At 42.1% G+C, this 26,738-nt stretch overlaps 1 protein-coding gene across 2 annotated transcripts in view; it reads right to left on the reverse strand.

Moving 5' to 3' along the window:
- Positions 1-265: 265 nt before the first annotated feature.
- The window catches only part of ABTB3 (ankyrin repeat and BTB domain containing 3), a 175,719-nt gene continuing 149,246 nt past the window's right edge, over positions 266-26,738 (reverse strand). The window contains exons 12-17 of one of the 2 annotated variants that reach the window (XM_030237673.2): positions 21,713-21,818; positions 20,910-21,012; positions 19,076-19,157; positions 18,050-18,118; positions 14,993-15,106; positions 266-12,551 (exon numbers count right to left, since the gene is read on the reverse strand). In XM_030237673.2, the coding sequence (XP_030093533.1) occupies positions 12,342-12,551; positions 14,993-15,106; positions 18,050-18,118; positions 19,076-19,157; positions 20,910-21,012; positions 21,713-21,818 (684 nt within the window). In that variant the 3' untranslated portion in view covers positions 266-12,341. Of the gene's footprint in view, positions 12,552-14,992; positions 15,107-18,049; positions 18,119-19,075; positions 19,158-20,909; positions 21,013-21,712; positions 21,819-26,738 lie in introns of those variants that run through there. The other variant, XM_030237674.2, reaches the window with a different exon arrangement.

A 26,738-nucleotide genomic window follows, 5' to 3' on the forward strand; every position in this document is an offset into this window, starting at 1 on the left:
GGAGAAGAAACAAAAACACTCACAGCAGCCATTTCCTAGGCTAGAAAACAATGGAATTTTTATTGAACAGAGATGGCTCATAAACACACTCAAAGGAGTTCCACCTGCTGTTCAGCAATATTCATTGCTATCTGATAATAACCTATGGGGGCAGCTGTATAAAACAGGAATAAAATACCAAATTTCCATATTCATTAATAACTTTGCCTGCCCAATACAGAACCGTAAGTATTTCAAGTCTGAAAATAGACCACAATTGTTAGCATTTAAACCAAACCAATCATATATTTATGATAACAAATATACAAAAAAAGGCAGTCAATATATTAAACATTTAAATCAATAGCATACATTTCTCAGAGGTAAACATTGAGCAAACGAAGCCACTGATGATGTCCAGGAATCAGGTAAGAGTTTCACGGTCAAGCTCCAAACACTGTAGCTTTTCTAAAGCCGTACTGGTATTACACTTTTATCTAGCCCCTACATTGAAAACTATGTAGCATGTACATTTGAAAATATAACATTGGCTATCCAGCAGGCAACTGGGAGTTCCCTAAGTCCTCCTTGTGTTTATATTGGAGCACCTGTGGAGACAGAGGGCAGTACGAGCCAAGCACATTGTTTTGCAGCATTGGGGTTTGAGTTCTGTTCTAGATGAGCACAACAGGGTCCTCATACCAAACACAAATTCCAGCACTGACAAGAGAGTATTTGCCTGATAACCTGCATGAAGAATCAGCCTCGCATTAAACAGAATGGGGCTTGCACACCTGCCTATTTACTGAAAGCCTGTGCTATTTCTACTGTACAGAAAAAGTCTCCTTCAGTAGATGATCTAATGCCTGAGGTTGAAAGCTTGGGATACGTACATACACTCAAAAATAATGTGATAAATCTATTATTGACAACTAATAAAAGTTTGTATTGCGATATTGCCCACAACATAAATGTAAAATTTGCACAAAACATGGCTCTTCAACATGAATATTTTGCAAGCTACTATATATATATGTATATATAATATGTATAATTTATTTTCTTAAAGAATTATATGCCAGAGTGCATGCAAAGAATTTCAAAGCAGTAGCACAACAGGAGCAATCACTTGTTTACAGATTACTGAGACCATTCAATACAGAAACAGTGGGGTATTAGATAACAGACAGACAGGTAGGTAGATGTATATACACACTGCTTCTTCAGGGACCTTCCCATGTGACACCTGAATCTCAGACCCCTCTGAAAGACCAGACAGGGCTCTGAAGGTTCCCACACTCTGACAATAAATCACTTCTGTTGGAGATGACAGCAAAGGAGGCACTTGTCCCTTAGCCAGGAGTAGAGGCAAGCAATCTTCTCCATAGCCAATATCTGTTCCAAATCCTGCTCCTGCATTTCTAAGCAGTGAGTGGTGAGCATCTATCCATCCAATGTTTAGCTGGTCCCAAGCAGTCTCCTGCAACCTTTACAGCTGGAAATCCAGGACTGAGAAGCCGGATCCCCTAAGCAGCAGTGCACAGCACTGCCACCATTCTAGGCAGATATGTACAAGGAATGACATGTATCCTCTGCTTTAAAATTTACATAGAGTATATACAAATAAAGCTATTCTATCAAGGTGCAAGTTTATTATTCTCTGGTGTGTTCCAATGAAGATTTAAAAAAACCTTTATACAGACCCACCAGGAGTGGGGAGAGTTTACACAAAGTTGACATTTTGTCAAATTCATTATGTAGGCTTCCTTTTGCAAACTCCATAATGGAAACTCCTGTTACTTTCCCTTGGAGTTCTGCCTATGCACAGGGCTGGATTTGATAGACTACAGCCATGTCTAATATAATTTCCTTGATTTTAATACATTTTAAACTCAGATGAAGTGGCAGCATGTGTTTGTTTTGTTTTTCCCCGAGGATGTCATCCATCTCTATGAAATGAGGCAGGACATGCAATTTGATGTTAGGGGGATTGCATTTCATGTGCCCAGTCCAGCTTTCCTTGCTTTTCATGGGACTGTGGTGTGTGAAGCTGGCACAGTTTGGCCCTATGTGTATATCTGGAAGTCCTTGGTGCTATTTTACACTGACTGATGACAGGCGATGCCCTCAAAAGAAAAAAAAGCCCAAATGCAATTTACTAAACAGTAAACATCAGAATGATGCACTAAACAGATGGATATGGAATGCAACTTGTCTAAAATTAGAGCAGTTGTTTTCTTAGGCAGGTCTAAATTCATAAAAATCTTTCCCATCCCATGCAGGCCTCATTCTGCAGCATGTAAATATATGATACTTCTAATAAAAGTCATTGGGAATGCAAAGCCTGTGATCAAGGAGCAGAAGGAAGGCCTACCCTCTCCCATTTCTCTTCAGCAAAAACCTCAAGTAACATAAGTACATGTTTATGATCCCTGTGAAGCAGAGGGGCTGTGTGCAATGACAGCAGGATTTGGCCTTCAGCCTTTATGGTGTACCAACCACAACTGTGCAGATGACTGGATGGGAAATTACATCTGCTAGTGCATTAAAAAAACATACAGCCTTGTAGTAACTTCCATTAAAAATTCCCACTGACTTCAGGAGAGAGACAGAGCAAGAGAGCAGTCTTTAGCAAGTGCGTGTTCTGCTCCACTGGAGTTATGTTTCTCAAAAATCTTTCTGTAATATAATTTTCCTCCATTTTGTAAGCTGATTATATCGAGGCATTCACAGCAGAGGCTTTGCACGTGTCCTCTCAAGCTAAAGGGAGCCTTTCACACTAGAAACAAAGATCTCATTCATCTTTTTTTCTTTTTCAGAGTAATGCAATAATAAAAATCAACTTGCTGGTTTCACATGCTGCAGTGCCCTTATACAGCCTTAACAAAACAAGATTTTTGTTAAGGCTGTTACAATTCATTTGTCATCTAGCAATGACAACTGAATCGTAATCTCATTGGCGATTATAAAAGGATCAGCATCAGACAGACATTAAATGGTGTTTAAGATGACCTAAGGTGCACTTGGAGAAGATGCTGAGAGAGTGCTTCAGCAATTAAAAAAAGGATTCAAGAGAAATTAAATACAAACATGACCTGTAAAATAACGTTTAAGTTGTGGACACAGTGGACAAAAGCAAACAAAGCTGCCACCTCAAATTATGGCTGAGCTCCTCTATTTTTCATACATTCCCTTCAGCCTTGGTTCTGAGTGCCCTCAGTTAGTCTCTCCAGTGGAAGGGCTTGTGCTGGATCATTAACAGCACAAACCAGGCAATTTTCAAAAGCATCTAACACACTCAAGAGAATGACATTTTTGAATGAGCTACAGATGTCTCTCTGTCCTTTTGAGAAAAAATAGTTGGTTCTAGAAACATTTGTATTTCTTAGCTATAATCTTTCTCCATTGAAAAACATCTGCCATCCTATTGTCCATACTCTGACTCTGTTATTTTGTTTTTATCTACCATAAATGGGTAAGCAAAGGGGAATAAAGTTTCACCTGTATTGTTAATTACAGACGACCTCAAACATGCCTGTGAAGCCACAAACCAGTATTTAAGCCACATCTGCGGGATGCAGGACAGGATCTCTGTGTTTGTTGATGATAGCTGTTGGGTTATGTGACCTTTAGTTTCCTTCTCAATAAAAAGTGAAATGAAACCTTCACATAAAACCCCAACAAAAGATGACAGCAAACAAAACCACTTTGCTAGAAAAAAAACCCAAACCCAAATTTGCAACAACCATAACAAATGCAAAACAATCATAACCATTCCTGGGTTTGTATTACACAAATTAGGAGTCTGCCTAAGACCAGAAAAAAATCAAGATGAGCACAATGGTTCTGCACATCTTATTTCTGGCACATCCTTTCCTCTTGTTTTCACTTTTCTTTCCTAGCTTTCAGGTCCAAGATATCTCAGGGACAGATGGAAGTGGATGGAAAGAGGCAGAAAGGAAGCAAAGAGCTGTCCCACAGACAATGCTCTTCTGTATTTACAGGATGCTCACACCAGGATTTCCTAATTTAGGTGCTGCTTTCAGAAGTGGATCATTCTCCATTTAAAGATCAAGACTGTGCTTTCTAATTACAGATATGCATTTGGCTTGCAAAGACTTCAAAGGTGACACAGTATGAAAGAGAGATGGAAAACAGACCTAATCCACAGACAAGAGAAATCAATGAAAAGGCTTCCAGCCATTTTAGTGGAGCAAATTTCATCACACTTTCATGTTTTGGTTTGTGAATGATGTCATGGTAGAAACTTAACCTGTATTTTTTCATAGAATATTCATACATTTTTAATATGTAAATTACTCCTTGAACCCTGTATGAAATATTTGTAAATGCTAAACTAGGTATAAAGTGAAACCCATTTGGGAAAGTGGAGCAGAGGGAGGTTTAGCTGCACTAATGGGTATTGCATTAATGCTTACCATCAAGGAAGGCTCACTGCCATTAACAAGAAATCTCATTACAAACATGATTTCACGCCTCATAACATATCCCATAGATCTATTTACTGTCCATCTCTCTTTCTTGAACATACACACAATGATAACTATAGACACAAAATCCAAAGCTTTGCACATGCTTCATCTTTTCTTCCCAATGAAAAAAATAACCAAACCAACCAAAAAACAAAACAAGCGAAAAAAACCCCCAAAACCCCAAATCCCTCCCCAAACCAGCCAACCATCAGAACACCAAAACCAACAAAGAAACAGAAAATTCTCAGCATGGATGATGGGAATTGAATGTTTTACAATCTCACTTCTGCCATAAATGACTTAAGATGCTTTCCAGACTTCGCCCTAATGCAAAGCATGGTCTAAGGATAACTCATGTAAAAATAGCATTACAAGAAGCTTTCAGAGGAGTGGGACTAAGGACACTCTAGCAGCCCACCTGTTACTGGTGGTGGGGAGGGCAGGTTGAGAGAATGTGGTATTTCCTGTGGAGTTTTTCTTTTCCCTCCTCTCTGGGGTAGATGGCAGAGCCAAAAGAGAGAAGGGAAGAAGTGCACTGATCCTAACTTGGGGCTGTAAACAGCAGAGATCCATTATTCAACCTTACCCATAATACCAAAGAGATCAGTAGGAGAAATGTCCTGCATTGCAGAGATTGGGATTTACTTATTTGGTGTCTGCATAATGCTCAGGCACCTCTGCACCCCACTGGCACAAGCACAGGTCAAGTTTTTCTGCTACTAATTGGAACTTTGCCAGGAACATGAGGTCAAAAAGCTCGAAGATACATTCCTATAGTCCATGTATTCTTCAGTGGAAAAACATAACTCATAACTGAAGTAAGACTGCACATTTTACTGCATCCCCAAATGGCACAATTAGTCATTGGCTTAATAGCTGCATGGCAAAAATCAGTTCCCAAGGTATTGAACTGACTGGGTTAAGCAGGGTATTTGACCAAGAGATTGCCTGGATGCTGGGGAAGCAGCTTTCACTCTGGTGAGGCTCCAGGGTCTTCCTCTGCTCCTTCCTACTTTCTGCCCCACAACCAGCACTGGGGCACAGGAGGTTTTGACTGTGCTGAGGGGCAAATCCCAGCCTGCAGATGTGCTGTGAGCTCTTCAAAAGCTATGCAGAACAGAGAGAACCTGACTTTGGAAAGGCTCATCTGAAAGCCTCTCACGCAGTAAGCTTCAGGATATTCAATTTATCCACTGCTGGGAAGGGGAAAGAGTAAGGCTAGACTCTCTTGAACCTGTAGCTTTAACGAGTCCAGGTGTTTTGAAACATGTTAATCTGTCCCTGCCAGAATAAGGTTTTGATCTTAATTAATTAAAATGACCTCCTAACACTGGATTTTCCTAAAGTGGCAGTCTCTTTTTTTGTTTCTGAGCATCTCCCTTTTCTTTTGTGACTTATTGTAAACCATCAATGATTTTCGATTGGGTATTTCAGCGAGGCTTTTCCTCTGTCTTTGTTTGCTTTAGAAAGGCAGTAAGAAAGAAGATTGCCTCTCACTGTGCTAGGCAAAGCCGAAAGTTTTAATGATAACACAGCAGCAGAGATGAGGAGGAGTGGAAAGACAGAAGTTAACCGGCAGCAGCAGTGAAGATATTTGTAAGGACAAGAAAGTGCCACCAGTTGCTTCAACTCCATGGCCATATCTGAGAATGGGACCAAGCAAACCCTCTGTGTGAGCACTGAAGAGACTGGAGCCAACTGGGCTTGTCAGGAATGCCAAGCAAGTGGTGGGAGATGGGGCTGTTTCTCCTCTTCCCGCTCTCTCCTTCCATTCGATTTCCTGGAAACTCTGAGTTGGGGAACAAATGAATTAGCTAGCAGTGGACACTGTACCTCTGGAATCAGAGGCAAAGATCTAAGGTTATACATTCTAATTCTTTTACCTAATCCTCTTCCCTTACTAAGACCTCTTCATTAGTGTGCCATCCAGCATGGACAGAAACCTGTGCCTAAGCTAAGCATGCCCATTCACACACTGTTACTGCCCCTACAGGATGAAAGAACAAAACTGTCAGCCCAAAGAGAGGTGAAAAATGCCTCTGCAAAGGAAAAAGAAACTACAAAGTTGCTGTTCTGGCACAATGAAGGGACAGATTTAGTCAACTAAGCATGCAAAGCACAAGGTGTTTGTAGAATTTTATCTATCCAGCCAACACAACCTCTCTTGTTACTTGCTGCCATGTCTCCTGGGTGTTTTAGTGACAAGCAGTCCAAGCAAAGCACAAAACCCATCATCTAATGAGACTCTTGACTTTGAAGTGGTGAGATACCACATTTTAAGTCCTGTGCAGGCATCCAAGATAAACACACTCTAGAGCTGAAGGAATGACAGTTTAATGGCAACAAAAAGAAATGGAATGCCCTCCTACCCACACTGAACTTGCTTCCCCAGCTCAAAGGCTCACTGAAGGCAGCTGACAAATTCCCATTAGTCTTTCTGCAGGTTTCCAGATTTTCTTTCTGCTTTGGGCACCACATGAATAATATTCTCAGCAGTGCTCTCATTGAAGTCATGGAGCATTGAGCCACAGCTGAAGACTTAGCTTTGCTGTTTTTGCAGTTGAAGGCCAGTTACAAATAGCAAGTCAGGTGCAATTGTACTGAAATGTGATAAGTTGGTCAGAGTGGCCAGCCTCTGTTTTCACCCACTGAAGATAACAGGCCTTACCTGAAAATAAATAACAAGTTGAAAAATACCATAATAATTTTGCTACAAACATATGGAAGTGCTGCAGGTTTGTTTGCTTGTAGGTTGACACCTAAAATTAGTAATGTTCTCATCTGTGGGGTTTCAGATATTATCTGAGGGCTATTTTTCAAGGCTAACATCCTACAAACTAGTTTATTAAATTTTAGGCTAAATCCTAGGCAGTTATTTTAATTCTTATAAATCTCATCTCTGTGCCAGAGGATGAAAGCAACATCAGGCCCTTCATTTCTGTAAAGCACTTGCAGAGCCTCACATGAAAAACACTTTGTCAAATCAACTAACTTAAAGGCTTTGGCTTTAGGTAACTGTTATTCAACAAAAAAAAAAAAAAACCCAAACAAAACAAAACACCAAAATCACAACCAAAAACAAACAAACAAACAAAAATACAAAAAAACCCCAAACCCAAGCCAGTGGCTTCAGAGGCACCTTTAGTGAATGCAGGTTTCAGGTTGTCATCTTTCAGCAGTATTTTTAAGACAAAGCCAGCTCCTGAGGGACCCTGAATATGTGCAACTGACTTCAATTAATTCTGCAGTATTCCAGCTTCTCCCAGGATTTAATACACAGATAGGAGCACTAGGAATGCTGTTTTTTCTAGGATGGCCTAATCCTCATCTTGAGTATGTGAATGTGTTAACTTAAAAACCCCACTTAAACAGGGTCCTGCATGCCTGAATCCCCACAGATCTGGCAGCATTCCATGCTATAACAGAAGCTTCCTCTGATTTTAGGCAGGTACAGCTGGGAAGAAGAGATGCCCTTTCTTTTTCATCACTGCAGCACCTCAGAGCAGTTTATTTCAGTGCAAACAGACCACTTCCCTTTTTATTTTCAACCTTTAAAGAGCAGCACATGTTGCTATGCCTTGAAACAAAACTAGAATTTAAGAAAGCCCCCAGCACATCACACAGTACAGCCCATCCAGGACTTGTGCAACATTTGGTATGAAGCCAGTGGATATTCAGTGGAAAAAGGGTAAGTGTCCAAAGCAGCATGTGAAGGATTCAGCAAGCAGCTCTCATTAGTGCCAAGAGGAGCCTGGCTACTAAACCTTCACACCTTTTTAGAGATGTTTCCTCTGTCTTTAATAGACATTTTTTACTAATCTACTTCAGAGCTGAAACCCAAGCAGGCAGAAGTTTTAGCTGGGGAAAAGCAGTCTTAGCCATTAGAAAGCTGGCCCTGTTCCAGAACAGAGAGCATCTGGCCACCAGCTGTGTTTAGAGGACAGCAGGCCTAAGGAGTAGATCAGGGGAAAAGCAGAGAAACAAGTAGACAGTGCTGAAATTTGTAATGAAAAGAATGCCAGCCTTCCGCTGTGATGTCCAAAACCTTTGCCCTCCTACATTCCCCATCCTTTTCTCTTCCCAGCTCTTGAGCCAATTATTGGAAAATCAACTATTCAGGACAACACAGATTCTACTTCTGGGCTTGGGAAGGAATCCAGTAGGGCTCTAGAGTAAAAAAAAACTGGGAAGTGTGGAAACTGGCAGCATGTGAAGCAAAGTGGGAATGTGAGGAAATTCTGGAAACTACGGGAGAACCGTGTAGGGATGTAAGGAAAGATCTGCCAGGAGGCAAGGACAGGATGTCTGTAAATCCTCAAATATTACAGCAGTGGATTAATATAAAAATGAGACATGGAAAGGCAACTTCACTCATTAGAGGCTCGAAAATTATGGTTAAAAAAGAAAATCCTAAGTTTTTCCAAGGATGTTGTATTTTTTTCTCTTTACCAAGACTGGAAGCACTATTTGGCCTCAAAATTTGTAAATTATTGCAACTCATACTAAGACTAAAATAAGAGAAAGCTTTTTATTTTCTAAGATGATAACACCATGTCTGAAAAAAATGCTAATAAAATGCTCTGTTGGAAAGAGCCTTATCTGTTAGGGATGGTATTCATGGGCACCCACTGAAACTCACATTGCTTTTAAGATTAAATTGACAAGAGCCCTTCCCCCCAGCCCCAGATTAATGGAATGAAGAATCCATGCATGAAGTCACATATAATAAAGGTTGGAGATTATGAAACAGGCTACAAGACATGATCAGAATTGCAACTGATCTTGATGAAGTGGGGAAATTGCCCTGATTAGAGCAGAACAAATTTAATAAGGAGAAACTGAAAGTGTTATACTTTGGAAGGTGTAGTAAACAAATGTATAAATAAAGATGGAATTCCTGAGAAGGCAGCAGTGAATCTCTCAGGAATTATAAGACAGACTAGATCAAAGTCAGCCATGGGATGTTCTTGCAGAACATATCTGGGGATATATTTTCTGATATACCTGGGGATGTATTTTCCAATATGCTTTACATAAACCACAGCAACAGCTTCCTGCTTTGCCTGCTAATGTATAAAACTCCTGCTGAAGTATGGGAATTTGGGGAAAATGGGAAGCCATGAGGGGAATGACAGCAAAAATCAGAAAACACTAACAAAGGAACTAGGAAAGACTATACTAGTGATGCAAGGAGGATAATCCCTTTCATACATAAAATAAGTTTCTAAAAAGATCTTGTAAGATCATCTGTTTTTCCTGTCAGTCAGGACTCAAAGGAAAAGTGGCTTGATTTGTAATGAAGAAATTCTGAAGTCTCTTAGGAAAACCTTCTGATTATGAGAGTGGTGAAGATCATGGATCCCTGTGACTGGATTTTTAAAGAGCCTGCAAACTGCACATTGTCTGGCATGGCTCAGCTGGACCTCACCCAGCCTCACATCAGGAGAGGCAGACTAAAATCACCATTTCCAAACTCTGGTTTGTGGATCCACACAGGTTTGCTGGCTGCTTCCATGAGAAATGAATGTTAGGTTTACACAGGCTGGCTCTTCTGCTGGCAAAAGTCCTGGGGACTGCTGGTCAAAAAGGAATTGAAAGTTATGACTCCTTTTTCTTAAGGTTTCCTTCAGCTATACATCTGTGACGTTTGGATTACCAGCATTTCCAAGAGCAAATGTTATTCCTGTACAAATCCTTGGCTGCAGTCCCTTCCTTTCACAGCTCAGGGTGCCCAAATAGGTGACCACCCCAGGTACAGCCACCAAAGGCCCTATTAACCCCTTTATTGCTGAAAGAAACCTAGTGAGCTTTCCCACAGACACTCTCAACTCAGAAGGACTAGCATGGAGTTACAGTGTTTCCTTCCCATTTAATACAATGATTATTGTTTGAAAAACTTTGCTGTATTAAACCACGAGGCTGCAGGGTGAGCCTTAGCCTCTGCTCTTAGCTAGTTGTTTTTGTCATAGAAAGATGGGTTTCCATGGATGAGAAGGCACACCAAGGAACAACAAGCACCTCTGTGTGTTGCTGTTGTATTAACTATGGTCTTGCTTCTCTATGATCACAACATTCACTCAGAAGCAGCCATTACTTACAAGTTCCAGACAACATCTTGTGTGAACATCTAATATGCTGAAAACAAGACCTAATTGACTGACAAGCAGTGTCTCTGCAACATTAGTGGCAGTTTAGACATTTTGTCATTTGTTGCAGAAACTGTAGAGGCTTTAGAAGACCAAGCACAAGGGAGGATTTATCCCTCAGAGTCATAAAACAGCTTCCTATTGTGCTGACAGCTAAAAACTGTGGTCTCTGAGCACATCAAAAGCTGGAACATGGAAGGGCACCTGATGCAGATGCTCCAACAAAAGAAAAAGAGGTTAACATGCAAACTTGTAAATTTCTTAGAATGGCATTCTAGAAAATAAATATATTAATGTCACTTTGCCATGGAGAAGGCAACATCTTTTCCTGCTTCTTACTGTGGTTTTCAGAGAGGGCATCCAGAATGATGTGGCACATAGCAGATTTGTCTTGCTAATAATAGGCTGCAAAATAAACAAAGTTGATATCTGACATTTAAATCACACTCCTCCACCCCACCCTACCCAAGCTCTGCATTGTAGATTACCTATACATTCTCAGGATACAGTCAGAAATCATTCTACAGTACATATTTAATTGTAATTTTTAAAAGTCTAAATCAGACCCAGTCTCTGGCCAGTAGCAAAATATCCACACATCACTAAATTAAAGATCTGTTGATATCTCTTCACTGCAACAAACAGAAATCAGCATCTCGAGAAGGAGCTCCAGGGGTATCATATCGCAGCCAACCACACCAGATAAAAAAATAAGCTAATTTCACAAATGAAGTTTGACAAGAAGTAACATTGCATTTGTCTTGGCAAAACAAGCACGAACGGAACATTTCACAGGTACAGTTACCATGCAAACGCATGTTTGTTGAGTTTGTCATTGATTTCAACCCCAAATCAGGAGTAGCATGCAATTCTCCTGCCCCCCAACTACTGTATTAGAGACAGACTGGGTAATGTGCCTCTTTGGTGTAACCATAGCCTCTTAGGCAAGATTATACCACCCTAGGAAAGAATACAAGCAAACTTGATCATATGTATGTTTACACAATGTACATTTTACCATTTAAAAAACCAAAACATGTTACATAGATTCTCAAACACAGCTCTGTTGAAAATGAAATTTTAAGCTCAAGAAATAGGTTTTAAACTACAAGGCCACCCCATTATTTTTTATGAACAGTTTAAAAAGTTCCCACCCCTAAAAATCTGCCAGTATATTTCCTCAACTATAACAGTCTTACCCACTCTCTAATACAGCTGATCTTTGCTGAGCAGCAAAAACAGTTCTTACATTTCTTAAATGCATGAGATAATGGACTCTGGGATAGATATAGTTCTTAACTGTGTAACACTGGAACAAATCTGACTTATATGATTAATTGGTCGATTCAGGTGTTCCCCAGCACTACCCTTCAGGCAGGGACTTCTGCTGTTCACTGATGTGAGTTCTGGCTTTTGTTGGCATCAAGCTCCACGAACAGGCTTGTGTTCAGAAATGTGAGTACAAGGGCAGTTACTGGATACTCTGGTACCCAGCTTGCTCAAAACCAGGAAGGAACTTTGTTTTCTGTATTCTCTCATCCAGGTGGGGACACAGCTCCAGCGCAGCACCTCTGGCTGAAATGGAACTGCTGGGATGCAATGTGGAATTTTTTACATTTTCTTTTCTTGTAGTCATTTAAGCAACTGCAACAGGTTTGAGCAGCTGCAACAGAAGACTTAACTTGCAGGGTCTTTGATTAGAGGGTTACCATCTTTCTCAGCTTTACACAATGGAGCCCTTTGAAGAAGACAAATGAATTGACTGAATCCTTGTGGCCAACGTCCTCTGTAAGTCCTCTAGTACATTCTGACCAGATGTTTCTCCATTCTTGTCATATAACAACTGTTTGAAAGCTTCGTTTTCAATGAGGACCATCATGTTTTTTAGAAAGTAGCCTTCACAATAGGCAGATAGTTCTGTGACGCCGAGGAACTACAAGGAGCGAAATTAGAGAAAGATAACCATTCTGATAAAACCCAGGCAGCAAATACAGTGCATAAAAGCTGCACACAAACAAATACACAAGCTAAGCTTTTTAGACAGGCACAGTCTAAAATGTGCTTACTTACAGATATAAATGTGTGGAGAGGAAGGAGTTAATAAAACAGTATTTTATGCTGATGATTCTTATAATAATTCCATGTTAAAAGACCCTGGCTGTTGGGGAAACAAAATTCCACAGGCTGAAGCTTTGCTCCCTTGGAAACTGATGGAAGTTTTACCACAGAGTTTACCAGACCCATGATTTCATGCTAGAAGTTACACCCTAAAACTACAGGTTTGGGAAAACATTACAGACCATGTTTCAAGAATGCTGTCCTTAGCAAGGATGGGACATATGACTGCAGAAAGCTGTCATGCAAAATTTCATGCTTTGAGGAGAAATTGAAATAATCAGCCATTGAAAAAAATCTCCCCAGAGCAGAGGTGGATTTCTCAGCATTGGACACTTTAAGATTCAGCTGGGCAGGGTGCTGGGCCATCTTGTCTAGACTATTTTTGCAAAGAAAGGTTGGACCAGATGATCCTTGAAGTGTTTTCCAAGCTAGTATTCCACAGTTCTATGATAGCAATTTTAAAAATGGAATGCCCATAGGGATATTAATGACATCAGTATTCTCCAGTCAACATTTATTTGTAAATATGACCAAATTCACATTACAGAATCACAGAATATGCTGAGTTGGAAGGAACCCACAAGGATCACGGAGTCCAACTCCTGGGCCTGCAAAGGAACATCCACCAAACTGTATCTGTCTCTCAATCTTGATGACAAAGGCTGAGCTCTTTCTCTGGGCCAGCCTGCTCATACATTCCCCTCTGGAAAGGTCAGGGAGGTCCTGCAGGTGCAGATGAGCTTGCAAAGCCGCAAGGTCAAGAAAGGTCTCCCTGACCATAGCTCTAACTAGGTGATCTTTAAGGGTCCCTTCCAACCCAACTAATTCCAGAAGTCAAAGATTCAGGCACAGCCAGGCTGGCTATTGCTGCAGTGCCCTACTCACAGCACTGCCAACATGACTCTGGCTGTAAAACCCACCCAGGTACCCCATTTCTACTGCTTCCAGTGGGAGGTCAGGCACAAATAACTTGCAGGCTGGGGCTCTTACAGGCAAGCCAGGAGCTGGATTTAGCCACTGGGTTTGTTAAGTCCCAGCATGTAAGAATTTTCTTCAATCAGGATGTAAATAACAGCCCCATTTCGCAATTCAAAGAAAACATGATTTTAAAGCAAAATTATTGTTTTTACTGACAGCAATACAAATTGAGAAGTTTGCACATGAGCTACAAGACAAATCAAATATTTTTCAAACGATTCCTGCACTGTAAATTTTTCCTCCTACATTAAATGGACCTACAGATATACCTCATTGCTTATTTTTATAGGTGGATCTTTGTGCTTTGTGCTATCTCAAACATTGATTGCATGTTATCTGTACACGAAGACCCAGAATTACTATTCTCTGTGGGAAATACCTGATGATGGGAACGGAGGTCAGATCTGCAGGGGTTTGGAGCAATCTGCAGGATTACTCTTTTCAATAAAACCTCCATGTCACAATGCATCAGTTTTCTCTTTTGCACAGACCATGCAAGTTAGAGAAAAAATCTCTTAAGAAATGCTTGAAGAATATTTCACTGCATTTATTTATGTACCATTTCCACCTTCCAAGTGAAAATCAAACTACTCCACATGAGGAGGGAAAAAAATGAAACTAATCAATGTGGTAACCACCTCCACCAATGCGTGAAAATAGGTTTTCTAGGACAAGAAATGCCATGCTTTTGTGTCTAATGACTTAGGCAACCTCACAAGCTAAGTATATAATTTGATTCCAATAAGAAACTCTCCAAGTCATAAAATTCTCATTACCATCCCTGCGGGGCTCTGAGCCATTGCACTTCCACAACATGGCATTTTTATATATTGACAAGGTGTCACCAGCATTGAGTGGATCACCCCACTGGGCTTCAGGCAGGAAGAAACAGGTAATGGAAATGGGAAAATGCATCTTGGAAGGTGAAAGCAGAGATGCCTACTTCACTTAGTGATTCCTGTAGAATCAGCTCACCAGTTTGTGCTGCCATGAATGAGGGACAGATCTCCCACATAGTGGTACACTCAAATTGAGTTTGAACCACTCAGGGAAGGGGCTGAGAAGCTGCCACCCTGGACTTAGACTAACTAATTTTGGATTGTCACTATGCCAGGTACCTATTAATCACTCAGTCCCAGTAAATGAATGACAAATCTTAAACATGCAACAAATGTAATAAACATATGAGATATACATATATATAACTACTTATTACAAAACTGACCTACAAGAATGACAGCAGACACACAACATGCAAGCATATGCAGTTATTTTTACCTTGGCATGATTATAAATATCCACGCAGTTTTCTGTATTAATGCTTTTTGCACAAATGATCTCACAGTGTCGTTGTAAAGCTTCAAGCTGGAAAAATTTAGCAGCAGAGAGAAGCTAAAAAAAACCAAAAGGCATGGAAAAAATAGTCAAAAACTGCTGAGCGATACAGAATCAGAGCTTGCTTCTTTACTGTTTCATTATACTTTTTTCTCTGCCCCTTCTTCAGTTAGCATGAAAGTACTGACAAAAAGTCAGAATGAGAAGATTGCTTAGTTGTTTTAACCCTCTGCAGTCTCTTCTAAATCACACAATGGCAATCTATACACAGAGAGAACACCAAAGGTTGCTCAGGTCCACATGCTGAATTTGGAATGGGACAAGGAGAAAAAGGAAACAGCGGTTTGAAAGGTATTTCATCACTTTGCAAACATGACTGCAATAAAAGACCTGCAAATACATCCCCAAAACCAAAGTTCTGGTTCAACTGTTCTCCAAGATCTTATTGAAACAGAGCACCTGGGCTGGATGTGAGGAAGTCAGCAGAGAGGTCAGGATCAAGTGTACAGAGGAATTCAAACCAATCAATGATTGGGGCAGTCTTAATTTAGAGAGACAATAAACTTCAAATCGGCCACCTCAGCAGGCTCAAGGGAGTGGAATCAGATCTCCATATGCTCCTTGTCCTGGCTTGTGAGCAGCTGTCAGGGAATGTTCAGGCCAGGAGCACTGAAACACTGTCAGAGGTCCATGTTATCCCAAGGAACGAGTGCACAGAGGTGGGAACCAGCTTTGTGAGGCAATGCCTAGCCAGCATTCGTGTGAGTGTCATGTGTCTGTCACTGCTCTACCACAGCTCTTCTGACACCAACACTGACATTCCTCTTTGGCTCTGCATCTCCCCTGTGGCAACACTGCCTACCCTGGCACTGCCTTGTCATCTCTACATGCCTATGGGGTGAAAATGGCCTGAATTTTGAGTTCTTCAACTGATTTCAGCAGTGTTAATATTTCCTCTATTGCCCCTTTTCTGTCCTTTTACAGGAAAGTCATTTAATTTTCTGGCTTTCCACGGTAGGTCATTGTCTCTGGCTCTCTGCTCTGCCTTAGAAAGCAGGTTGGAGTTCTTCATTGCTTGACACTTTGTTGCAACCCAGCCAGACCTTAGATCAAGCTGTTCACGTGTTTAAATAGCACTTATTTAGGTATTCAGGCTTTTACACAGCCCTTATTATTTGGGACTCATAACAAAAAGTTAACCTCTGCATCCCAAAGGGGCTCTCATGCTGCACTGGGGAACAAACAAAACCCTCAGACTTTCATGACATTATTCTGACTTTTCCTATGCAGTCTGCTCAAGATCTATTTTAATCCCATAAAGAAATCCAAGTGCTGGAAATCTGCAGTGCTGATGTGATAGCAGCCAGCTGGCCCCAATTATGAGTTGCAGCAAAGATCTCTGTGGAGTATTTCTGGTGCTTCTTGTTATCATATGTGTAATAAGACAAGTTACTAAATGCAGTTTTGAAAGATAAAGCCAAATCCTATTCCAGCTGCCTCTGCGGCGCAAGCAGTCATGTGCTGGTTTGTAATTACTTTAAACTGTGAGGAACCATGGCCAGATCTGTTATCAAGAGATCAGTCAAGCAGTCATATATTCTGGAGTCTCAGAAGTTTTGAGATGTCACAAAAGTAGAGCAAGCTGCCAGCTGAAATGCAGCACAAGCTTTTTAACAGGCTAGGTGATAACACACACATCTCTATAAAGCCACTGCACTGTCTAGTCTAAAATTCTCTATTTCAGAAAAGGTTAGAAATTCAGGAAGTCTTTCAAAACTCTGAGAGAAACAGAGTATTAGGGAACTTTTCCTATACAGCTCAAGAAGCCAATGTGGGTATGCTCACTTAAAAATCCACTGCCTGCACTAGAGAGGGGTAATTTCAGTCCTGACCAGTTCCATCCTCTGGCAGCCAGACTGTAGAGTTATAGGGACAAAATAATGCAGGCAACAGTGACAGGACACATGGAAAAGGAAAGTAGCTGCACCAGGGAAAGTGCAGATTGGCCATAAGGAACAGGTTCTCCCCTGAGAGGGTGGTCAGTCACTGAACAGATCCCCAGTGAAGTGCTCACGGCACCAAGCCTGCCAGAGTTCATGGTATATCTGCACAACACTCTGAGTGATGTGGTTTAGCTTTACATGGCCCTGCAAGGAGCAGAGAGTTGGACTTGATGGTCCTTATGGGTCTCTTCCAACTTGAGATATTCTGTGATCTTGGTGGCAGACACTGATGATTACCAGCTGTTTAAGTAGCTCTGAATTTAGTATTCAGAGCTACTTAATTTGCTGACTTGCACTCTTTTTGGCTGCCTGAAAATTCCCTGAATGACTATCAAGAATTTGCTCAATATATCTTAGTTCTGTGTAGTTGGAGTGGTTTTGCTGATCATAGCTGACAATGAGGCATACAGTATTCGGAAGGGGATTACTCAACATCCATAAGGTTGTGGTTGTGTGTGGCTGGTGGCTGTGTGAAGAAGGTTCAATCAGCTCCAGCTGGCTTGTTTTGGCTTTTGCAAAAGGCCACAACAGCACCTGGATGTTTTACATCCAGTGAGAAAGGGGCAAAGAAGTCTCTGTATTTCAGGGAGCAGATTATGGTTTTATTCATAAAATTTGAGAGTCACATGCTTGAAATTGAACTGAACTGTGTCTCCAGTGGACTTCTCTCATGGTAAAAGCCCAGCACATGCCCAAGACTTCTCCCACGTGACCAGCCAAATTGGATGCTTTTAATGCTGCTGAGACAGGGAGGATGGAACACAAAGTTGCTGGAAATTGGTTCCAGATTTTGGTAACACCAGCTTTGCCTCTAAGTAGATATTTGCAAAGTCTCCCAGTCCCCTGCAGGACTGCAGAGAGCCTGGGCACTCCACGTGAGGCACTGCTAGCTCTTACAGGAGTTCTCAGGTCTTGCCCAATGGCCACGTGCCCTCGGGTGAATGGCACACAGATCAGTCAGCATCGCTCCCACTGCAATTAAATAAATGTCTCTTACCTCCATAATTTCATTATTTTTAATCAGGAGTGACTCTGCACCTCCATAATAAAGATACTGCATAACCAGCTGTAATAAAACAAAGGGAGTGTTTATAAAAACCAATCCAAGACATAGAGGAACAGGGGACAATACAGGCAATACCCAAGGCCCTCCTAACACCACCAAGGATTTGTAGATAAAAATGGCTCAAGCCTCCTGATTTCAAAGATATACTTGGTTATTCTCTCACTCTGCAAAGTTCAGTGTTTCCTTCTCATAGGTAGTCTAATGTCTCAGCCCTCACCCTCAGATTGTCTGGATTTCCTGGTAAGTTCCAAACAGTTTGCAGGAAACTGATTTACTCATTTTGAATTTTCAGCGTATTTCCCAGTCTGTTAAGTGCATCACTGATTCAGGCAAATACAGCATATACAATGGTTATTCTCTTATCCCTTCCCTGGCAAAGGCCACCTTCATCCAGCTGTGTGCAGGCTTGCATGGAAGATAAGAAAGAGGTGGAGCAGGCTTTGCACTGTAATACAAGCCAGCTGAGATGCCTCTGTGGGGAGCCCAGTTATTGTGGGCAGCTGGGAATTATGTGCAGCAGTAACAGTCGATACATGGAGCTGCCTGACCTGCAGCTCAAAGCAAGGGAAGCACACCCATGTACATGCTACAGGTACAGAGAGCAAGCTCTGCCTTTTCATGGCACTAAATTGATTGGAGAGCACTGCTAAGGAAGGAAATGAAGTGTGTCTCTTCCAAACCTGTCCATTAAATGCAGAAAGAGCCAACTACAGAAAGAAATGCCTTATGCTGACAGGCAGTGCTTTGTGTGCACAGCCCATGTCAGTGAAATGCATGTTGTTGTATCTGCTGAGGCACATTTGCAATCAATAGAATTCTGCAGTGCTTGAACAGAGATGAAGCCTGTGCTTGTGAAACCACTGCTCTGGATTACCAAATACATAGGGACTAATTTGGACAGGGCATGCATGGTGCTCCTCTTACAAGTTCCATTCAAATTCAGTGTGGGGACTGTACCTGAAAGATGGGGTACTTCACATAGTTGATCTCAATACAAGTGCTATCAGATGAGGGCTTGCTAGACAGCAATGCTTTAAACCTAAATAAAAAGGAGCAAAACTGAAATACTAGTCCAATTATCTCTGTGGAAAACTGCAGTAAAAACAGTACAGAAGTGCAATGGAATGACTGCATCAATTATTGCAAAAACAGAATGCTGAAATGAATGTATTTGCCACCAAAAAGCATCAAGATTTATACACTAACATAAAGTTCAAACCAAAGGGAAGAAGCCTCCCTATGGAAGATTTCAATTAGAAATTTTTGAAAAATACATCTAATATAACAATAGAGTAAAATGTACATCCAGATTCTGTAATGACACATATTACAGAACCAAATTTTTTTTCTTGAAGACAACACAATCTTTTGTGAAGATCTGCAACATTTAAAAGCTGAACGTTTTCCTTTTTTGAGATGATAGATTTTGGCTTATGTCCATTATGCCGGTTTAAAAAATCTTTAGGAATAAAACAACAAAAAAATCAATGAGCCTTTTAATGCTCCTTTGCATGCTCAGTATAATTGTGTGAGAAGAGGCAGGAGAGAAAACTGGATAAGCTGCTGTTCACTGATTATCAAAACCTGAAACTCAGACACAAGTTTCAGGACAAAGAGCCCACATATTTTTAGTTAATAACTGCAAACTTATACGAGATAAATGCATATGTAACAATCTACTTCTCAAAACCAGGCATTCCTGTTGATCAGAAGGTGAAAATGGGAAATGTGCTGCCAGAAACACCTGCTCTTGTACTTCCTCTCTTTGTTAATTCATCTGACCTTCCAGCAGTAGTTCAGAGATCAGCTTATCTATCAAGACCAGCATTTGCTGGACAGTAACCTTTCCCTCATCATGACTGCATGTAGTATTTAAAATACAGGTAACAATTTACTTGCTTTCACTAGTGTCAAACTCTATTATAAGCACAATTTAGTAGGCTTAAAGCTGGAGTTTGGAATGTATTTGTACAGCTACCAAGAAGCTCTAAACACCAATATCCACTTCTTAGCTGAAGGCACAGTCAGGTACTGCAGTTACTTCATGCAAATCTCTTTACCGTGTGCTGTGGGCTGGCAGCACAACTAGCATCAATTCCCATATTGCTTAAATCATCCAAACTCAGAGCTCTGTCCTTGCCACATCTCAAAATAAGCTGTTATGGAGGGCCAGCAAGATTTGTTTAAAAGCACACCTTGAATTATACAGCTGAATACAAAAAATGTTTGTGAGCAACTCTTGGGTTGGGTTGGGTTGAGCTGGGAAACTCACATTTAGACTTTTGAGGAGCACAGGAAATCAATGATAAATACTGCCTTTGGATACAGTATGGTATGTTTCACAGCTATTTAACTTCATTTAAAACTTGTCGAATGCTGTCAAGAATTATGCAATAGTAGCTTGTTTTTCCTGGAGACTGCTGAAACTGATGCAAGGCAGGATTTAACCACTCATTAAATTATTAATAAACAAAGTATCACAACTCCTGTATGGTTGAGAACTGAGTGCAGTAATGAGGACCATGCCAATGTGCCTCAGTGCAACAAAGTCGAATACATGGCCAGAAGCATGGATCATTCACTGGATGAAAATCTATTGACAGGAGCCCTTGTTAAATATCTGGCAGATCAACCAGAAACAAGCTGTGGGGATGTTCTGATTAAGAAAAACTTGAAGATTGGGCCACTACCCCTGAAAGAAGTGGGACAGTAAAACAAACAAAAAACCCCCACAAACCCATAAAATCAAATTCTATTTTTGTTAAAAAACAGAGATGTGTCTCTATTTTACCTTGGTGATGCAGTAAATAGCAACACTCGATGTGCATAAAATGGTCTTCCTTCCACCAGAAATGTGACATCTGACATCTCTTTATTGTTAAGAAAATGGGGATCTAGAATCACAAAAAGAAGAAAACAAAAAAGTCAATAACTATAATTTGGAAAAGGTCAGGAATATAATGAATATTTCCCTGTTTTGACAAAAGAAAGCAACAGAATAGAAGGATATTGTCCTTCTATTCTGCACACAGCGTCCCCGCCGTGTGACGCTGGCACAACCTCCAGCTCTGCTACCCAGAGCAAACTGCAGCTCAGCAGATGCTGGGGGAGCCCTCTGCTCATTTATACTCTATTAGGCCACTCCCTGTATGAGAAAGTCTCTGTCAAGGGGAAGAAGATCCTGGAAAATTGTCTGGCTCTTCTCTCAGTCCCCTGAAAACACCCTGGGCTCTGCTGACCAAGCTGGGAGGGCTGTGTTGGTGCAGCAACAACTGCAGCCAGCCAGGGTGATCTGAGATCCAGACAGACAGACACCTTGCTCCAGGGCCAAGGCCTGGATCCCAGCCTAATCAGCAACACAGACAAATCTTTGCAGATTTACGGCCCCACTCCAGCACATCTGATGACCCTCTTGATGTCACTGGGACTTTTAGGTCAGGTTAAGTTTGGGGCCCTTCCTTCTTTTAATTCTGTCTTTCAAATTGAGATTTTTCTGACTTGTGGCCTGCTAAAGCATCTGGCCAGCAACAGCCTTCCCAGTCTTCCTCGTCTCTCTCCCTGGAGAGCCGACGAGGATCTTGCAGGGACACTTACCCAGGCGGGAGGTCTGCTTGCGCTTAATTTCCACAAGCTTTGGAATTGGGTAGGGTCCATAGCAATGAGTGAAAATGACAGAGAGCTGCTGGCTGATCACCTCGTTCTACACAAAAGAAAACAAATACGCACAACATAAGTATGCAAAGGACATGTGACATTGTTCTCAACAGCTGCCTGTTTCAAGGTGAAAAATGTGATTGCTGAAGCTTTATTAAAAATCAGAGCTTACGATTATTAGCATTTGTTAGAAACTGCAGTTCTCGTTTACCAGATTGCTATGTCTCTTGTACAAATAATTTTAAATGAAGAAGTCCTCTCCTTGGATGACAAGTCTTCTTTGCCTACAAAATTCCATAGCCCAGTCCCCTCTGCAAAAACAAAGTTCCTTTACAACAGTGGGTTCATTTTATTTGCAGACTTACTGTACTGGAAAATGACTTTTTTTTTTTGCTCTTTAGAAAATGGTCACTGGTCACATCTTAGAAAACCCGAGCTACAGACAGATGCAGCTGAACAACCTGCACACGTTTTTAAGTCCAGCAGTCTCACACACAGACCCTTCCTCTACAGAGTGACTGAGGCACCAGAGCCAGCCACTCATTTAACCCTAAATGTTTCATTAATGCTACACCTCTGGCACCAGTGTGGGCACCATTATGCTGTGGAAGCCAGACCCTTGTAGAATAAGGTCTAGTCCCTGGCCTCGCCCGTTTCTGCCCCAACTTTGGGGGCAAGGTGCCCATAGGATGCTTTCCTAAGCACCTTGAATATTTGTATGCCTAAAATCAAAGGGTAGCAAAATGTATTTAGTGCTTAACTACCAAAGTCCCAGATGAAAGCAGGAAAATAGCATTTAAAAGCTTTGGCAAATTATATCCCACACTTTGCTGATAACAGGAGCAAATCTAGACAAGTTCAGCAGTGCCACACTGCTAATTCATGGTGACATCTTTTAACTACCCTGTAGGCTGGTGAGTCTCTCCACACCAAGAAACTGTGAAACAGCAAGACACTTAGACATAAGAGGGTCAGAGGCCAAGGAAATAAGCAGTTGAGGGACAAAAAAAAATAAATCACAGTATAAAAATTTGAGAAATATAGTTGTTATATTAAAAATATCTCCCGCCTTTAGAAGCAGAAATTGAAGCTTTCCTTGCTCTGAGCACGTTTCAGAAGTCCTCCTTAAATCCCACAAGTGACCACGAGGAATGGCAGTGATGCTGTAATGACTCTCTTACTGAATCTAATCAAACAGGGTGGGAAGGGGTAGAGCTGTTCCCTCACAGGCACATGCTGATGTCAAAGGAAATTACATGCACTCGCCACAGGCAGGAGTTGGCTTCTATTACTACGTCAAATGTAGCACTGAAAGAAACTGTAAGATAAGAGAAATTCTCATACTGAGAGACACCATTTAGCAGGAACAGGGCCCAGCCCTCAGAGAGGGGCTCACTGCTGTGGCTCCGAGACAAGGCGGGCGTCTCACCCCAGGAGCATCTCACTGTTCTGCATCCTCCTGTCGGAGCTCTGCAAAGTGCCTCACAAAGGGAGTGAATCACAGCCTAAAGAGAAAAGGAAGATTTAAGGCCAGATTTAAAGAAGGAAGTGACTCAGCTGCTGGGAGGGTTGGGAGGGGAAGCTTTAAAGAGACAGCGCAGAAAGAGCAATTTCTTCTCTGCTTAAAAAGGCTGCGCCGAAGCGCCAGGGCTGACTGAGTCAGGCAGGGAGGAGCGCATCCGGAGGGATGCTGATTACCAGCAGGGCAGCTCCCAGTTGGATCTGGCAGATGCTAGAAGTCAGAAAATACAACAGAAGATGGGGACAATTCCATGGTTAGAGTGGAGGGAAGCTTCTGGAGAGGAGAAACAATGCTCACCTTTACCTGCAATGAATAAAAGCAAAGTGCACTGAAGAGGAGAGCTCCTGGCAGCCCCTTCCCCAATCTGCTGGGATGCACAAGTCCTGTCTGTGTCACTGAGGTTTTCGTGGGTTCCATGAACTCACCAGTCCCAGCCACAGCTGAGCCTAGGTACTAGCTTCTTAAAAACACATACATGCATCAATAAAGACAATTAATCTCCTCCTTCCAGGGTGTCTGTGGGAATGTGCTGATGGAAAATCTGGGTATTGGCTTTGCAGTGCCTTGTTAGGACTTGGAGGCCCAACTCACCAGACCAAACCACAGCACCACAGACCAGGACACCCAGCTGCACTGAGACCAGGGAAGAACAGGCCAAACTCAGCCACCCAAGTGGGAGAAGGGGAAGTCCAACTAATAAGTCCAACCAATATAGAGAATCATCATGCCTGCAGACAACCCCATGGGAGCCTGCCTACACGAGCAAGGGGCTGCCAGCTCCCTGGGTCATCAACTCTGTGGTGTGCAGATACAAGCCCATTACAAAACCCCTTTGCCCACAAGACCATGAAAAAAATGGTGTCAACTAAGCTCTAATTAGCTCAAAATGTGATACATTCACATGAGAGATGCTTAAAAACCCCAAGGCATGGAACAGAGATGGGACAAAGAGAAAAGAGACCTTAGGATGGACACATCAAAGAAAGAGGGCCATCAGACAGACATCAGCAGAACACTGACATTTGGCAGAGAGGAGGCTGGAGACCTTTGGCTTCTACTGATAACATTAAATATTTACATCTCATGCCATCCAAAGGCCAAACATGTGCTTAGCAAGAAAGCTGAAGCATATGCTTATTTAGAGTCATTGCTAACAAACAGCAGCAAGGGAGGGGATTGGTAAATTATTACAGCACACCAAGTTTGCTTCCCACATCCCCAACATGTAGCCAAGCTCACAGGACTGTGGCACTGGATCTGCTCCCCACACTACCTCTGCTTTTACCAATAAACCAGGCAGAAATAGGAGAGGGAAAAGGGATATTTCATCTGCAGCTGGTTGCTAAGGAAAAATTGGCTTTTTTAAGCCAAATCCTGCTCTTGGAGGACTTGGGCTGCCAGTGAAGTGACTGGGAACAACTGCAGAACTCCATGACCGGGGACGCAAGCATTCCTCTGGAAGACAGGAGGACACATTCTGCCTATTCAACCTTTCACCTTCACACAGTGCCCACCACTCAGGTGCCCACCCCGAGGTGCTCAGAAGATCCCATTTAAGCACCAAGATGGATAATTCCTCCCTGTTTATCCTTTCATCCTATCAACCTAACTGTGAAAGTCCAGCTGTAAGAGCTCACTGAAGCAGTTGTGGGCAGCAAGATTAACACTGGAGGAGCAAACCAAAGTTTGTTTTCTTGCTACAATTTGATGTTGGAAAACATTGTGTTTTCCACAGCCAGGATGTGTGAGGCTGGCACATGGAGCAAGGCCAGCCTCCCTTTAGACACAGACATTCATTTGCACTCCAAGGGAGCCAATGCACATCTTCTTCTGTGGGAGGGGGAAGAATGCTTGGCACAGGATATAATAAAAATATTTACCTAGCCATGGGATAGTTTACAGATAGGGAAGAGGGAACAGGGAACAACAGCGAGTCTTCTGAGGGAGATGGTGCTTCCAGCGGAGAGCTGGTTGGTGAGCAAGCAACTTTGCTTTGTAAATACAAGCAGTCCCCTGACTTAAAAGCATTCTTCAGCAGAGATCTAAAGGAATTCCCCAGCCCTGCTGAATGCACTTGAACTGTGAGGGGAATTTATAAATTCTTTTGAAGCAAAGCTGGAGACTTTCAAGTTGTTGGACCAGAGATGCCTTGTTGATTGATCTGAGATGAGGTGAAGACCTGGGTGGGAAGTGCAGGGATATTTTTTCAATAATGTCTATCTAACAAAGGTCTGCGGCAGGATTCAGGGAAGTTTCCTCCAGGCTTCAGCACATACCCTGGGAGAACTTCCTCCATTCCAGGTTATAAGGATCAGTGCAGCATAGCCATTCTGGGATGTGTTCCTACAAGGTACTGGACACAACTGGAAAATACATAGTCAATATTGTCCTCAGTGCCTGTGCATGACACATGTCTATGCCTCAAACTCTGCAGGGTAAAACGTGTGTTGCAGACTGCTGAAACCCCACTGCTTAGTTCTTACCAGCCTACAGACACCCTACCACTTCCACGTGGCTGCCCTGTACAAGGCTAACCTCTTGTCAGCAAGTCAGGCTTCTTTCCTTTACCTCTGAAATCCCAAGCAGTATTTTGGGGTTTTCATCTCCCAGCTCAGCTCCATTAACGCTGTTTTAACCTAGGTCTGCCAGGTCCTCAAATTCCTCTACCACACAGCCCAAAAACCAAAAGCTCATCACACGAAGGAAGAAAAAGTAACACTTATTCTTCTGGGCTTGGTGTCTGCCTGTTAATACACAACTCCCCAGCGACACTGCTCAGAGAACAGGGGCACTGGCAAAGGTATCTTCTCTCTCTGGTCCTGAGGATGCTCGGGGGACCCGTTTCTCTGCTAAATGCAGAGTGGCAGAAGTACTGTTTCCAGTCAGCCATCTCACATGCAGTCCCCAGCAGCTGTTCCAGTAGTGGTAGTCTCAGGATACCCCAAGCCCATTGACGACTTATCCATGACATGCTGGGATACCCTTGAATTCATGCTCCCCATTCCCAGAAAAAGATGATAAAGAATGAAGTAACAGAGAGGGCTTTTTGCTGTCCCCCATCCCTGAGCACTCAAACTCTGCGAACTTCTTTTCCACCTCAAAACTGTCTGCACCCTTGCACAGGTGTTCCCACTACCGTCCTCTTGCATATTTCACGCTCACCAAACGCCTCTAAACTAAAGAAATGCCACTTCAGATGGTCACTCCTAGACGGTTGAGCAGCATACACAGAATTAATATTAGTCAAACAGCTGGAAAGAGAGGGAAGCCCCAGAGGTTGGAGCTACAGTTAGAAGCAGTAAACTGCACAACAAAATGGGTTTTGTTAGTGCTGGGCTCAAGCCCCTCCACTGCAAGCACAAACGGAAAAGAATTAATCACAGGTAAGGCAGAAATGGACCCTTCCAATTCTTTTCTGGGAAGGCCGCCAAGCCTCCTTTTCAA

The sequence above is a fragment of the Serinus canaria genome, chromosome 1A (assembly GCF_022539315.1).
Source record: "Serinus canaria isolate serCan28SL12 chromosome 1A, serCan2020, whole genome shotgun sequence".
NCBI classification, from domain to species: Eukaryota; Metazoa; Chordata; class Aves; order Passeriformes; family Fringillidae; genus Serinus; species Serinus canaria.